The following is a 17,601-nucleotide window of genomic DNA, read 5'->3' on the forward strand; positions in this document are numbered from 1 at the left end:
GAAAACAGAACAAGCGCGTAGTAATTGGCTGTCCTGAATTATATTGGATGCAACCTTGTTTTGTTCCTGGGCGATGTCCATGGGCTATTCTTTCAGTGAAAGGCCTTCTGAAGTCCACTATCGCGCTGGACAAGTATTTGGTGTATAGCATATAGAAGCAACATCTGATAAAATAGGCCAAGAGCCATCTGTTTTCAAGCCTTTTGAATTGGCTAACATAGTCAGGAGCTCACAGTTTCATCCACAGCAGTTCATGTACAGAACTCACTATGGAAAGTTCCGTTTTCTATTAAGACGATGGCACAAAACGTTTCCCGACATGGGGCCTGCATCTGGGTTCCAGGCAACGTGTTCAAGTGCCAAAGCGATGGTGTGTCTTAATCTATAGTTACTTCTGCTGTTGATGCAATCACGTTCTCCTAGCAAAAGGATTTCAAACATAAAAGCAGTCAGATGAGGCGTATGGGCTTCTGGCACTTCTCATGGTATCTGAACACCTAATAGATCTTCATCAGGGAAGCAAAATGATTCCTCAGGCAACCCTTCACATTACTTTCAAAGACAACTGCAAACCAGAACAAAAACCAAACCAATAAACAAAAAAAAGGAGAAGGAAAAAAGGAAAAAAATCTGGATTTCCTTATCTATCACGGGAACATACTGGCACTTTGCTATCAACACTACACTTCATGACCGGAACAACGTTACTCTTGCTACTGGTCGCAATGTTTAGATATCCTTCACTGCAACATAAACATGGAAGCTGTCATTCTCCAAATTACCTGGGCAAGGGGTAGGTATTTGGTGATCATTGCCTCAGTTAAGCTTTCCAAGTTCTAGGACACCACATCTGCTGATTCAGCAAGTAAACATAAGCCTCCCAAGGCTCATACCTAACCCACATAACATGCCAAGTCTTACTATTTTGTAATGTTTTTTATAGTTTTCTATGAGAAACCTAGCCCCCTTACTCCTTATCAATCTTTCCTTCAGAAGCCTAGCTTTCTATGAAATGCAAAATCCCAGCCTCAATGATTAGAGAACTCCAAACGTGATGAATTTAACATCTCTGTGCTACAGCAGTAGCTAACCTTCTCCAAAACAATTGCTAATGATGTCTGAAAGGTTAACATTTGAACACATTTTACTATGTTGATTGTAACACCAGGAACACCATCATGGAAGTTTTTCGTATGCAAGAACACAAGAGCCATATTCTGGATTGTCCCTTTTTTGATTCATTTCTTCGCATAACAAAACACAGCATCAGTATTTGCCACAGCCCTGCAGCACTATCCACGCACCACCACTGCAACTTGTGGAATGGGAGTTTCTCCTCTGCTCAGACATGCACTTTTCACACACTTGCACAGCAAAGTATGCCAAAGTCTTCAAGAGAAATGCTAAGTAGACGCTGACAAGTGCCAGTGAAGGAGCGAGAGCACATACAGTGTGTGTTTGCCTAGCATCATGGAAATGTGGTAAATGATGACAGTTTGTAGGGCTATGGAAACATTTAAAAATGCTTCATAATTATTAACTGCTTTGATTTTCATAGCAGAGTTGCATTTTGCAATATAGCGAGCAAAGTATTTTTTTCCTTGGTACTTAATTCAAGTGTAATTTCACTGCACCCAGGTTACACTCAAGCTCTGATTAAATCCCTGACTTGAATTTTGTTAATGTAATTCTTTAAAAAAGAAATAAAATGAAAGCAGACCTTTGTAAAGTCTCTATTCTAATTGCAAACAACTTTACCAGCTAAAAAAAAAAGACAGTTGCTACCAAGCTTGGCCAGTTCTCACCTTTGTTTCTGAAATGCACCTTCCTATGAACACGATTCTTTTCTGCACACAGACAATAACCATGGCAACCCCCAAAAAGAAACCATAACACTGCAGATAGAGAAAACTGAAATAAAGGACTGTTATGTTCAGGCAACTGTTTAGCTTAAAGGAGGCCAATATATCAATGTCTTGATTCAGTAAACATCTGAATGCACTTAGGTAAAATCGGACAAGATTCAAGATAAACACTACAGCTCAAAGCTTGCTTCAGAAGAACACAGTCATTAACAGTAATCAAAACTTCACTTGCAGCACTGCTGAATGTGGCAAGCTTTAGGGATGCACTGCTGAAGCTTTGCTCATGTTTTGCCTGTTTACATCACCGTTCCACTTACACACCTCAAGGCACCAGCAGGTGTGCCCAATACACAAAGCCATGCACCACACATACTTTTGGTACATAAGCAAGTACTTGTTTGATGTGACCAGTTCCCTTAGGACGCTGCAAATTGCTTTCTGCGTTTTAGAAAAAGGCTAAGTAATTTCTTAGTAGAGGAAATAATTCTTCCAGAAACTTGAGCTTGTATCAGGCAGATACAGAAATGCAACAAATTGAAGACTTTTTCAGAGAGGAACTTCTTTCATTTCCCCCTCACGATACTCACAACAGACTCAGACAATACAAGAGATGGTGGCAGAAGAGCCACTTGAAAAGAAGGCTCCTATTATATTAGGAGAAACAAGATGGAAAACAGCAGTTACAGATTTACAAAATACTAATTGGATTACATTTATATTTTACAATGAGAGTACCTATCATGTAGACTGACTAACTGCTGAGGTGATGCTCTGGCAACAAGATATTCATGTAACAATATACACAACTTCAAAATAATTACAGACTGACTTTATTGAGCACTGCAGCAAAGCCCAGAGGTAATATAAACAATTCAAACATGTAATTCACTTTGGAGTTATATGAATTAGTACTTACAGCTATAAAAGAGTAAAACCGACAGTATAATTACAACAGCTCTCTCCAAGGGTTTGGAAAGTTATATAACAATTTACTTGTCAGTTCAAACTGAGTTTTCTTTTCTTTTGTTCCACAGTTAAAGAAGATGTCAAGAACCGTGGCGAATGAATTTGAGGAGAAGAAAAAGCAAGTTTAACCCAAAATCAATTTGCATTATGGATGATGACTGTCAAGCAGCTCTGCAGGGTAGGTCTGCCAGTCTCAGGAGTGGAGCCATTTCTCAGATAGCCTGACAAAAACCTGGGTTTCCATCTTCAGTGGTGGTTTTGTCTCCAGGTAAACCTTTGCATCATTTAAAAAAAAATTAAGCTGGATAATTACTTGCAGTGTCAACAATTTAGGGATTGACCCAAAGGCCTAATTCATTCCACTTTTAATGAGCCAAATCCAGTATAATTTTGCACATTTGCCAAAAATTTCCCAGCCCAGGTACAATTTGCCCAGACAAATAACTCACATCAGAGATACATGTTCCCAGAAAGCAATCTATTATCTTCACAACTTCTGCAAGTAAGTGACCCCAGTCCTTACTCATGACAGGGGCCAGAATTGGCTTCTCCTTTCTGAGCAGACACTAACCTGTGGCCAGATAGTGCTCTGTGTTTATCAGGTGAATGAGGCCAATAAACACAGGCACAGTTGGTAAGATCGTGAAAGCAATGAAAAATCTGCTGACATCACACATCTCTATATAGCATCACATCTTCCCAGTGCAACCTCTGCATCTTATTTTCCTGCCCAACTGAGACAGAATTGTAAGAATTTAAAAAAATGACTTACTGGGTCAAAGCAAGGGCCCATCTGGCTCGTGAGTGGTGAAAGATGCTCGTTAGGCACCTGCAAACCTGAGCACTGTCAGCAGTCTGTTTCTCTCCAGCATCTCTCCTCCTGCTCCAGTGCCCCCAGAGATTGCATATGGGACATTAGAATGAACATCCTTGCCTGTGGCCTGAAGAATTTCTTATGCAACCTGCTATACCAACAAATTGCATAATTTTATTACCCACTACGCATTTCATTTTTAGCTCATCTTCTACCATTTCCAGAGAATATCCGTTCTGATATTGTGGGTTTCATAAAGACAGATCAGATAATTCAGTCACCAGGTTTAAGATCTTAGATACATCAGGTGCCTCTTTGCAATTAGGGCTTGTGACAAGCCTGCCATGCACTATTTAAAGACAAACTCTAACACTCCTGAGAGATAACATATTCCAAACCTAACTTCAGGAATTACTGCACAAAATCTCATTCCAAACAAATATCAACTCACTTTTAGAGCAATTACAACAAAGAATTGCTAACACAGAGATACGTCAGCAGAAAACATGACTGAAAGATGAAAAAGAGAGAAAACAAAATAAATTACTAATTAGCCTCCTTCTTCCCCAGGTAAACCACACAGATCCAGTTATGGTAAGATCCACCTGTAGCATATAGTAACACTGGACCTCTAGAGACAAGCTTTTGGAATTAACCAACCCTAAAGTAGACCAGACAGTATGATCTTCTCTATGGGTCACTGAAAATACACTAGAAACCACAAGAAAGATAAGGGTGAAGTTTGTTTGTTTTCACAGTTTGAAAGCCATATAGCTGCAGTGGAGGACTGAAAATAAGGCAGAAGAAGAAACAGAAGATTCTTCTGTTGCGTTTTCATTAAGCAACTAATTTAATTGAAAAAGGATGACTTCTCCTTCGCCCTGCTCCAAACAATACATTTCATCTGTTTGGCAGCTGACATATTTGGAAGAATAAGTTAAAATGTGTTCTCTAATGATTCAACATCCCTAAGTACCAAAATAAATTGAAAACATAAGCATGGAGCAGAAGCCGCAAAAGGAGACTGGTTGTAGACATAGTCCTCAAACTTATTAAGAGTAAAGAAAAGCATTACTATGAAGTGTCTGCCAAAACTAATGGTTCCCGATGTGTCCCATAAAAGACATCTGTATAGCCAATATCAAAACTTCCACTAATTTTTCTGTGAAGTAGTACTGCACCCTTATAAATCTAAAAAGAGCTCAGTCCAAAGCACAGTAAAGTCTCCCTGTTAAGTCTCCGATCAGGTCCTACTACAAGATACTACGGTTACACATACAGCAAATTGAAACCATGATAATATCCATAGCAACCTGAGAAAATTACCACAAAAAGGGCCAAAGATCAAGTTTTCAAAGTTTTGGCTGCCTCCTGTCAACACATTTCATTTTGCTCCTTTTCTACCTTACACTTGATTTACTGTCTTACAACAACAGCTTGCAGCTGAGCAAAACCTCTACTGCAGAACTAGGTTTATTTCAGTTATGTGAAGTTACAGCAATGTTCAAATGTACATGTATACATAGAGTCAAACAGGTTGGTAAAGAGCAGATGCTCTGTTCACTCAGCACTTTCAGGTGGTCACTGAGGTTAGGCAGCCTCTGGAGGTGTGAGCAGGACTCCTGGCTCTCATGGCTCAGCAACACCATACACAAGCGACAGCAGCTCCAGTTCCTCTCAGGGCTGAAGCAGGTGAGAGGGGATCACCCTACAAAACAGATAATTGCTGGGGGAGGGGGTACAACCAACACCTGCTAGATTAACCAAATCTTTTCCTTTTGCCCTATCTTAACATAACATGCTTTTCAACCTCCTCTTCATTCTTGTTGCTTTCCTCTGCAGTTTGCAACTTGTTCACCTTTTCTGGGATCAAAATTAGATATAGTGCTGTATCTTGCCACCCTAGTGCCAAAGAGAACTGAACAGTTATGCTTCATATCTTGCAGACATCCTGTTTAAATCTTCTCAGGATGGCATTTAGAAGATTCAAAGCATATGGGACTGTCGCTGGTATAGAGAGGGGTGCAGAACATAAAGCCATCACTCTTCTTCTTTAGCCTACATGAGTGTATGCAGACTACAACTGAAAAAGAACAGGAAGACCCTTTTCTTCTGAAAAACAGTATTTTCATGTCATACTTCTAAAGTTCATGACATTGTGGAAGTCATCTTACTGGTATGCACCTATCTTGTAACAAGATAAAGGAGATAAACGATGTAAGGACATGGTTCACTGACGCTGGTATTGGTTGAGGGAACTAGCATGAATTCAGGTAGGTTAAGAATTTTGGTGTCACTTTAATTACCGAATTTTCCACTGGAAGGTTTTCCATGTAATATCAAAACCCCCTTAAGCTGCAGAATTTGTGCAAGCCAGATTTTAACTCCAGAGCAGCTTCACTTTATATGTATATGTATCTTGGAACTGTAAAGTTTAAAACTGCTGTTTTTCCTCCTGAGCCCAGGGTTTTGTACACTCTGTGATGTGCTCAGAACACACTGGCACAGTTATTCTCTGTTTAAGTAGTAAATCCTATCACATCCAACCCACATGTTTATATTGGATACTTACAAAATGAGAGATATTAAGTGGCTAAGCCTGGTTTTAAAACTTTTTATAATACATCACAGCACTGGTGTTCCCTTAAGTAACCTAACTACCTTACAGTAGTTTCTATCCTTCCAACGCAATATTCATGAATTCACGCCGGAAGCCAATAATATTGGATTTGAACGTGGTGAGTGGTAGACTAAATAATTTATTCCTCTGTATACACTTGTCTTTCTTCACATTAAAGTTTAACCCTTTTCTACCTATTGTGGTTGACTGTCTATTAGACTGCAGCTAGTGCAACAACTCATGGTTTCACCATTGCCAAGGATCTGTCATCTGTGTTTCAGTTTGCCCTCCTGTCCTTTACTTTAGGCCCCCTTCAGTAGTTTCACATTTTATTTTAATGTCTCCAGCATGCTTGTCTTTTCCACTGCACTTTGGGCAGGCACTTTATAAGTCAATTGCAGTATGAAATAAAGGTTGTTTATAGCCGTAATTGGATTTTAATTTGTAAAACAGGCCAGTTCTGCTGGACTGTAACCCACAAGCTCGTTACTGATGAGCTGGCTCTGAGATGTTCTCGCTCTGTGTGCTCAGAGGAACTCAAAGGGACTGAGTTTCCATCACAGCTTCTGCAGGTAACAGATTCAAATCTAGTTCATGACAATGTGTCACCACCTGGAAGGAGCAACACCAAGAAGCACCTACAGGAAGGACAACGTGCTGCTGGCCAACTCTTCCAGCAAAGCCAGAACATAAGCAAAAATTCCAGTGTCATCTAAAATTACTCAAAGGCCCAGAATACCTTCCCCAACTGACCACAATCTACATCTGAGTCACAAGTGGATCCTCTGGTGTTGGAGATGCCATATGTTGGAGGCAATAGTGGACAAGGCCCAGCATCAAGTGCTCCCATTTCACCCTTCTGCAATCTGAAATGATTAATCTAGCTTGCTCAGGCAACCCAAACCTCATTCCTGCTGACCAGGGCAGGACTCCCTTCCATTTCAATGGGGGGAGCTTCTCCCTGCGTCTACTCAAAATCCTCAATGGTGCCAGCAGGACACTGGATGTCATGAATGCTGTCCTGAGAATTACCTATCCATATCTGCACTTACCCTGACCTTACATTATTTGCCCAAACTCCTCCTTCACCTGAATTACCACAGTACCATCGCTCTTACACAGACCCCTTCAGCCCAGTCAAGACACTCTGCCCTCTTCACCTGATGTTTTGACTCTATGGTTGACCACTCACAGGTGAGCTCATAATTTCATTTTCGATTACAGCTTATGGCCCTTATTAGAGTATTTCACCATTATTTACTGTTTCCGGAACTACACTTTATAGTTTTGTAAAGCCTGACTAGAAAACTGCCAGGACCTACTAGTTTATCTTCAAAATCAATAGGCTTTCAAAATAATACTAGAATTCTTATTTATTTTGCTTTTTTGGTTTGTTTGGGGTTTTTTTTGTTTTGTGGTTTTTTTTTTCTTTCGAGCTTTGCAAGCCTCCACGTTTCAAGTTTTCCTTCTTCAAACATTGTAGCTAGAAAAAAACTCCCTCTTTTTTCAGGTCAAGTGAGATTCTTCCAGAACTCTTTAATGATAACAGTTAAGGATATAAGAACAGCATCAATAAATATAAGACTCATGGTAAAATCATGAGTGTTACTCAGCTGAGTCACAAGGCTTAGCAACATCAAACAAATCAGTCTGTCACTTCCAAAAGATGCTACCCCTATCCAGAATGGCAGATTTTTGTTTTTCCACTGCAGGTTTAGGTCATCCAGACCCAGCTGTGATTGGACTTCAGTATTATAATCCAGTACTTCCTAATAAAAATATAATGAAGGTGGTCATGATTGAGTAGATATGACTGAGTGGTTATGACCTCCTCCTACGCTATGTTAGTTTATGAATACCTTCCTATCAAGGAAAGAAGGGGAAGAAGAGGGAGATGTATTGGACAGCTGGAAATTTAAAACTGTAATCTGCAAGAGAGAGTCATATGCTGTGAAATAATCTGCATGGATGCTTTGCAGGTGAACAAAAGTCAACTCAGAATGGATTGTGTCCTAAATTTCAGTGAAAACACAGAGCTCTACGAGTTTCAGAAGTGGGGATGCTAATGCCTTGGGTAGATTTTAGCTATGCTATGTGACGAAGAACAAAACCTACAGGTTGCAAAATTGGTGAGATCAGAATTTTTCTATTTTATGCAACAGTGGGTAGGCTGCTATGTTAATGCCAGAGGCAAGCAAAATTCACCTTTAACTATGCACACAGACTGACAAGTACAAACCAAATGATTAAATACTTTCCAAGCATCTTTGAAATTAGATGTATTACAACCACAGACTACTGTCCTTCAGAAAACCTGCAACCCTGTTGTCTCTCGAAGTCTCAAAATTGAGAGGCTGAAAATGTCAGGCTTAGTAGAAAGCCAATTCACTACTGTTGAAACTTCTGCAGGATGTCAGCATGCACAGTACCCCTCACAGATTTATCTTCTTGTGACAGGCAATCTGGCTTTAATTTCCCAAGTCTCTTTGGACTGTCCATTTACTACCCGTCAGCCTCCCCATATCGACACCTTTCTGATATACTATAAACAGAAGAAGTACTAAAAAATAAGTAATCAGCTTCTCTATTTTGCTAAGTAACAGAATAAAATAATTTCTTGTCCGGAAGATTCTTGATCAATAAATTAGTATGAACAAAACAAACAAATTAGTACTCTAGTACTATTCAAATATTTTTATGACCCAATTCACACTTAATAGTACAGATTCAATTCTAGCTTTTGGCAATATCTCTGTAATACCAGTGTGCTATACCATTCACCACCTGTAGCTTCAGCAGGTTTCCAACTGATTATAAATGGCAGACAGCAGGGAAATCTGGAAAAATCAGATTTTTCTTCCCTTGAGATATTGTCATTTATAAGGAAGGAGAATGCAATTTAAAAAGAACATGAAATAATTATTCCCAATAGTTCCACAATTATATTATATCACCTTTAATAAACTGAGGGAAGTGGAGAAATTTTTTTTTTTAACTCACAGTATTTTATTGACTGTACTAGGCTCAAAAGCTCAGTTATACAGTAAAACAGTACTTCAAACTATAGAGGGGATCTTTGTGATTAAGGCACTTACTGAATTCTCTTTTAACACCTTGAGTTTATCAGCCAGGTGTTGAGTCTGGTAACCACAGGAATTAACTTACTCTATTTTAGTGTTTCTAAATTCCGACAATTTTTGCTAGCTAAAAATTTTCACACTACACAATCATCTCATAAATGACTCTTCATTTTACAAGCAGGATAGGGCTTTTTATAATCACTGAAATCTCCTCCCACCCTGCCCTGAATAGATTGCTTGAAAGATTATCCACCATTTGTTTTAGAATAGCTGAACAGAGAATTGAAACTCTATCAAAAACACACACTACTATTCTTGCTCTTAAAAGGAAACAAATCTAACTTGTTTTTTGTTTTTTTTAAAAATCAAGCACTTCATCCCTAGCAAATCAATCACTTAAGAATGTACAGTGCTGAAAGGGTAAAGCCACGTTCTCAGAAAAGACGGCTAGAAGTAAAACACAAGTTCAAATGAAACAGGGAGTATCCACTAAAAAAAATACATCAAAACTAAAAGAAAAATGCACATCTCTTGGCTGTTATCTTAGTACTGTTATCAAAAGAATGGGAAAAACCAAAGCTGATACAAACCCGATGAACACAAAAACTCAATGCAATGGAGGCAATGCTGACATCAACTTTAATAAGATAAATAAAATTTAAAAAATCTTCTTGACAATAGAAGGTCACAAGGGCTGTCTACCGTACATACATACTAAAGGCAACTCAAGGAGTCTGCTATCTTTTCCCATAGTCTTGATCCATAAGGAAAACATGAACAATTATCACATAAGTACTAGGCTAGAACTGAAAGAATGGTGAAAAGGGTATTTATCCACTTTCCAGCTTCAAACCAATAAAATCAGATCAAACCTATTTTGTGTGTGCATTTCTTTTCATTTTGACCTCATCCTGATCCACATCCATTTTTGTATTCACTTAAAGCTTTGAAGCACTGTCACACACGTGCTAAGCATAGGGCTTTGCTGACACCTAAACAGCTGCCAAAAGACACTGGGTCCATGACAGGCATCCCATGGTAAAACTGTCAAGAAAAGAAGAATAGACCACTTGAATGTAATTTATCTGTCACCTACGTGCACAGCTCCTTTACACATATATATCAGCTGCACCAAAAGAGGGACACATCCTGATGCTCTTGCTAAGTTCTCAGGGGTAAAGCTTTCAATCAATAGCAACAGTAGGTTTGATAAAGATCGTATTGTTTGTCCTCAGAAGTCAGCTTCACCATCCTGGATGGAGGAAAAAAAACCTCAGAAAGTTTTGCTAAGGAAATAGCTAGCCCAAATACTGGAACCAAAATACACCCATTTTAGTCGTCAAAATGCTCAGACATGAAATATATCAACTGAACACCATCAGTCACTAATGAACAGCAATTTCATAGGTGTTTTTTAAAAACAGGCTATGATTATCTAAAGGCATCACTTAGACTCCAATCTACAGAGAAAGGATAAACAGATGATCACTTTGCAAAAACCTTAAAATTGATATTTTCAGATGTGTATTAAAAAAACCCAGGAGGCAGTAAGATAGAGATTTGAAGTAGGAAATTCAAGTGCTCTAACTTGAAGAGTTAATTTTTACTGACAGAGTAGAAGGTTATGTTTGGCTTAACTATATTCCCTTTTTATCTGTCACATACTAACACCAGCAAGACCAGAGGCATGCTATGGTTACTGGAGGTTGCATCTACCAGCAGAGAAGCACACACAGATCTGTATTAGAACTCGTGAAAATCTAGGATTAGTCAAGTCTTTGGTGCCTAAGGGCCAAAGAAGAGTGGCCTATGCCAGACACATTACCTTCATACCACTGGCAAGGGTAACCACTGCTAATCTTTAACAGTTGAGTAAACCTTTACTGGGGGAAGACTTGAAAAGCTGGTTCAACTGGCCTTAGAGAGAGAACCAGAACCTCGCCAACAATGTTCATGTACAGTGGTGAGCAAAGCTCTCCTTCTCTATTTACACTGAGAAAATTGCTGCTGCCACCTTTATTTGAAAAAACAGCCCAGTACCCTGAGCTCCTGAAATTGGATGATGGTATTCCTTATTCAGAGAACAAGTGCTATTTTCAGTTCTTCCACTGGGAAAAAACCCCAATGTAGTATTTAAAAAACTCCAAAGTTTTGGCACCTAGCCATGACAAAAAGCCAAAACCAATACAATTTCCAACAAAACACTGGAATGTACTCTGCAGAACAGCTACAGTCTGGTGCATATCAACTGTTGGTGGCCTTCTGCTACAGCTAACTACATACCGCCAATATTAGCTATCAGTCATTTCAACCCCAGGTAATGGATTGTTGTTCATTATCTCAGTTTCTAGTTTTTAAGCATTTTTAAGCAGACACATAAAACTAGAATCCTTTTGACTCTAAAACTTACTTCCTAAACCTACCAAATCCCCCTCTCATGTTTTCATTTCACTCAGAGCATGCTGTAATTCCCTCTGATGAATACGGTGGGCATTAGGAAAATGCTGGAGAGCTTCATATAATAGTGCCACGTAAGGACTGACCACAGCTGAACGCAGCAGGCCAAAGGTATGCTTTCCAGGGCAAGTGACTGCCAGGATTGAAAGAAACAAATCAAGGGCTTTTCCATCTGTGCATTACAGGTGCTACTAAAGAAAGGTGCATCATGTCATCTGAGCTTTGTGAGGATCATGACTGAAAATACTATTTGTAATGAAATATTTTAAAAGTTGGATTCAGGATGAATTTCTTCTGATGCCTTTTTATATGTCATTTAAACCGTTCATTGACCATAACCATCTATTAGTTTAAGCGTAGACAGTTATCTAGTCAAATGACTAGAGGCTACCTCAAAGATAATGACAATTACAGTGAATTTAGTTTCACTCACACAGGTAGAGTTCACAGTTCAGAGCTGAAGCTGTAGGAGGGTAAATAATTGCACTTAGCCAATAATGCTATACATGAGATTTACAAAGCATGAGCATCTTTGTGCAAAACATGACCCTAAGCAAATACCAGGAATCATCTGTCCTTTTACCAATCTCTGGCCATGTTTTGATTAAAAGAATGAAAAACAAAACAAAAAAACCCACCCAAGAACAAGCAGGGTCGCCCACACATTGTCCAAGGGATGATCAAAATACATACATCCATCTTTCATCAATATTTCTAAACACAGGCAAGTAATTCGAAAAGCAAAATATCTGTAACTTATACAAGGCTATAGCCTGTTATTCCACTGAGCTATTCACCAAGCTTTCAGGAGTGAGGATGATTACTGAGGAAGCCCAAAAAACTTTACTGACTGTGAGTAGCTAATCAAAGAGTACCAACACAACCAATTGTGTAGGTATCTAATCAGCTGGCCTTTCTATAGACAGCTGAACAGCAGCTGGATGAAGCTGTGTGAACATAGCCCAAAATTACATGTTTAGATAGGCAAAAGAAATAGTCATAATGTAAACAGGAAAGTGTTTGGGTTGGATAAATCTGTCCAACTGCTATTGCCCGTTGGAGTACAGTTTCCATCCACAGCACCATTAATTGGTAATGCAAAATTCCTGAAGTAAAAGGACCAAAACATGAATAAAGTTTTCAAGGCTAAAAAGTCTTATGTAGATTACAGCCTTTTCCTTACCAGCACAGCTAGGCATTTCTGAATGGTATTGCAGGCATGAAAAATACAGGTTTGGATTAAGTTGTGCTTTACTCTTCTGAGCTGAGTGTTCACTGTGAAGACCTGACAAACATAATGCTTTATTCCATGCAAGCTGCTGTGCTTCTGGCAAGAGAAGCAGATGGTACCCAAATAGCAAAAAAATATCTTTCAGGAGCACAAGAGGGAACTAAATAAATTTAAATGTGAAACATTTGTTTAGCCTTAGATTCTCCCATCCCATGTCAGCTAGTAATGATGAACTTAACAGGCTGATTTTGCCACTTCTGTCTACATCCATTTGTTTTTGTAACTGTACATGCACAATTTGTGTTGAGAGGAAGAAAATAAGATGTATGTCACCCCTCTAAGTGAGCTATCTGAACTTTAAGAGTATAACAAATTTCCACATGTCAGCTGAAAATTAAAGATCTCATGCACACAGAGCTTGCAGCAAAAAGGTGAATAAACCGAGATTATTGTAGCTTGCTTTCACCAATAGCTAAGCTAAGTCAAATTGCTTTCCACATTACCCTCCTTCCGCTGACCAAAAGCCAACTGTTTCACCACACTGATGCATGCACATGGTTGAGCATTTAAACTCAAGGCCTGGTGACTCAGGATGTGATTTCACAGTCAGTTTGAACCGAGACTCCCACCTGGAGTACTGTATCCAGTACTTTTTGACTAGAAGCAACCATGGAATCTCACCCTTTCATGGGGAGTTCTTAAAACAGGTAAAATTTCTACTTAAATACCAAGAGAGCTTACAAAAGCATTCAGGCATCTAAGTTCCATTAAAACAGTACTACTTGAAAAGTTTAATATTAAAGAAAGCCGTAAGCTATATTATATAAATTAACCTATAGCTAATTATTATTATATACATAATCACAGAATTATAAAATGGTTTGGGTTGGAAGGGACATCAAAGACCATCTAGTTCCAACCCCCCTGCCATGGACACCCTCCACTAGACCAGGTTGCCCAAAGCCCCATCCAACCTGGCCTTGAACACCACCAGGGAGAGGGCATCCACAGCTTCTCCGGGCAACCTGTTCCAGTGCCCCATCAAAAGGGGTTATGATAGACTTCTTGTCTGGAAAGCCAGGCACAAGATAGTACCAAATCATGTTTTAGAGAATAAACCAACACAGAGTAAAACAAAAGAAAACAAAACAAGAGACCCTAAATGTCTGCTTCCACTTTTTCCTCTTGAAGAAACCATCATGACAGTGATCCTCACTTGAAATGTCATGAGGTGCCATGATGATGGTGAGGGAAAAGTCAAGGCTGCACAGTCATACACAATGGGAATAGTGTACCCTATCCCTATAAAAGGGCTCGTTACACACGTTCATTAAAAATATCCTACTGCTCTACTTGAAAATATTGCAAGTGCAGCAAAGCCCATTGTCTAGGAACTGCTGCCAGCAAAAAGACCATCTTCACTTGACTTAGCTCCAACTGTGGTGTCTTGGTTTTCCATGAAGGTGCTGACAGACAAAACATCACTAAAATCCTGCCTCCCTTTGATTCAATGACAAAAATTCTATTAGTTTAATCACACAGAGATTTAACCCAAGTTACTTACAAATGTCTGAAAACACCAGGGGAAAAAAAGTCAGAAATGCTGTTGATGTAAACTCAGCAGTTGCTTTGCATAAAAGTAAACATACAATTAGTTAAAAACAAAACCAAAAAAAAGCAAGAAGAAAGCAAATGCAAAATAATAGCAGCTCACCTTTTGAGGGGGTGGTCCGTGGTCATCCAAATAAGTGGAATTTCCTACAAAAAGAAGAAGGATGGAGATAAACAAAAGTCATCCAATGCAACTTGAAAACTTGCCAATTCATAGAAACAGTGTATCTCTATCCCACTGGTTCTTTGGTGTCAAATCAAGGAAAACAATTTTTGATTAACAATTAATCAAAAACAATTTTTGATTAACAAGAGAAAAACAAAACTAATTTGTTTTGGCTACAATTGTGATAAAAGATTAGATGCACGTTGTCATTTTAGCATAAAACTAAACATGCCAAAGCAGCTTTAATTAAATAATCATGGCATTCAATTATTTGCATGGCAAAAACTGTCAGCTGCATCCTTGTACGTTTTAAGCAAGTGAGCACAGTTAACTTCAAAAAGATTTCTTAAATAATAAAGTATCAAAGGCCTTCGTCAGATTTCAGTCTGATGGAGTTGACAAGCATTCACTTATCTCTCTTCTAACATGGATCTTCCCCAACCTCCAAGCTACTTTTTTGTTCCCGAACAGTATCAATTGAATGGGAGTTGTATTCTGATGTAATGACACCTGCCTTTTCAAGATGTTCTTTCCATTCAGACAAAAAGCTTCAGGGGGGGGAAAAAAAAAAAGCTTCCAAAATTTTTACATGCTCCCTTCTTTGTTAGCTACAATTAAAAAGACAACAATTGCAGACTTTTTACCCATTATGTACAAACACATACTGATATATAAAATGCACTGTCCCACATACACCCGTATGCTTTCTTCCCTGCAACTGTCCCTCCTGAACCCTTCTCTCAAACGATTAATCCCAACATGTCCCAGCAGAAGATGAAACCTTGCAGTGAGTCTAAAAGTTCCCCTGGGGCCACACATACCTCTCCTTTCAGTCATCCTCATACCAAAGACAGCAAAAATACCTCTGCTCTAACCTTACATCAGTATGGAGTATAAGAATAATTTTTGCAAGTGCCTACTAGATATCCAAATGTCAGGTGGAGGAGGACTGTAATAACCACGTCCCACTTGTGAGCATCTCCATTCCTGGGGTGTTGAACGGGCAGCAGATCCCACTTCCGGGCCAATGCACGCTAGTGGGAATAAAACTTAATTTGGCACCAAAGAGCTTTTCTCTTGTCAATCTGGCCAAAAGAACAGGGTTTCACATTGTTTTTTGGAGTACCAGAAAAAACAGAGATTTCTGGATCCATGAGGCAGGAAGGAGAAGTTTGCATGTGAGTGAGCGTGATAAATTTCTATGTACAATAAAAAGTCAGGATTACTTTGCAGAAGTGTTTTGCTTTCTGCTTTTAATATGCTTTTCTAGCATAGGTTATAAAGTTATGAAAACTTGAGTCAAAAGGCTTCCAACTCATCTAAAGGTAAGTCCTAATACCCCAAAGTCATTCTTTCACAGATGTAGGTACCTTGATATTGCGAGAGTTCGCACAACTACAAAAGCCTGAACAGTAAATTTTTGATGGTCATCTGAGATCATGAATCATCTTCTGAAGCATACCAGACACTCATCTTTCTATACATTTGACACAAATAACCATCCTTCGAACAACCCAGTTGATTACTTTAATGTCATGGATAATATGGCTGATTCCGTATATTCAGGGTAAGTTCTATTATCCATTCCTCTGATACAATTGCAATTGCCAGGGAAGCAATTCAGTTCCCAGACTGTTAACAGAGTTGTGGGTGGCTTTCCAATAAAGTAGCTACTCCACACACAGCAAGATGGACTTGAAAAGAAGGATTTCAGGAAAACCCAGAGTCACACTTGGAGAGAAGCAAGCAAAGCTCTGTTAGGGCCTCTCCTTTCACACTCATTCAGGATTTAATTTTGCTGTAGGATCAGGCTGTTACTGTGTAGTTCATAGTAACTTTCTCCTCTTTGTAATTAATTAAATTGAAACACTGCCACTGTTGTTGATAAAAATAACTTTTGGGGTTTTCTCATTATGTCAGGAAAATTGTTTGATTTTGATCCATGCTAAAAAAGCATTTTTTGTTGTCTAAATAAGTTAACACATTAGAAATGCCATAAACATTATAAGAAAACTACTGATTTCTTAAAAGGAGTAACAAAACTTAGAGTTTTATAATTTGTATGAAGAAGGATACATTAATAGTCATATATATTTCTCATCTCCCCAAAACATAGGCAGTTTATGTTTACCCAATTAAAAAAGAAATATTCGCTACATATATATATGCACACACACACACATTAACTGTATCTTTAGCAATGACCTATCACGGCCTCTTTTGCTGTAGACAAGGATTTGAATTACCACCTTCTCTTGAGAAAATAGATCATTACAGTCATAGTTCACATGGCATCTTAGAGAGCAGCGTCAAGAGTGTATAAGCTATATTACAGAAACATTTCTGAGATATTCTTTAAAATTAAGGAGCCAATAACATAACCAATTTTACCTTTCTGTGTCAGTAATCTATGTTCTTAGTATGCATGCTGCATTTTCTTTCCTTTGTAATTTTTTAATGATTACATCAAAATATCCCTGGATTTGAACAGGCATCCTGTAGGTTTGATTTCTGCTTTGAAAATGTTTTTTGGGTTTTGTTGTTTGTTTGGGTTTTCTTTTTTGGGGGGGTGTTGTGTGTGCATTTGGTTTTGGTTTTTTAATACAGCACAGTCTATTTACTACTGTATCCACTTAAAAGACAACAGTAAAATTTTGGCCCATTTTAGCCTGGAGAAGAGGAGGCTGAGGGGAGAGCTTATTGCTCTCTACAACTACCTCAAAGGAGGTTGTAGTGAGGTGGGTGTTGGTCTCTTCTCCCAAGTAACTAGCAAAAGGACAGGAGGAAATGG

General features: G+C 38.7%; 1 protein-coding gene across 3 annotated transcripts in view; it reads right to left on the reverse strand.

Moving 5' to 3' along the window:
- The window catches only part of UST (uronyl 2-sulfotransferase), a 229,035-nt gene that overhangs the window by 150,660 nt on the left and 60,774 nt on the right, over positions 1-17,601 (reverse strand). For all 3 annotated transcript variants that reach the window (XM_075748443.1, XM_075748446.1, XM_075748445.1), the window contains exon 2: positions 14,748-14,791. In XM_075748443.1, coding sequence (XP_075604558.1) covers positions 14,748-14,791 — 44 coding nt within the window. The remainder of the gene's footprint in view (positions 1-14,747; positions 14,792-17,601) is intronic.

Source organism: Balearica regulorum, chromosome 3, assembly GCF_011004875.1.
Source record: "Balearica regulorum gibbericeps isolate bBalReg1 chromosome 3, bBalReg1.pri, whole genome shotgun sequence".
NCBI lineage: Eukaryota > Metazoa > Chordata > Aves > Gruiformes > Gruidae > Balearica > Balearica regulorum.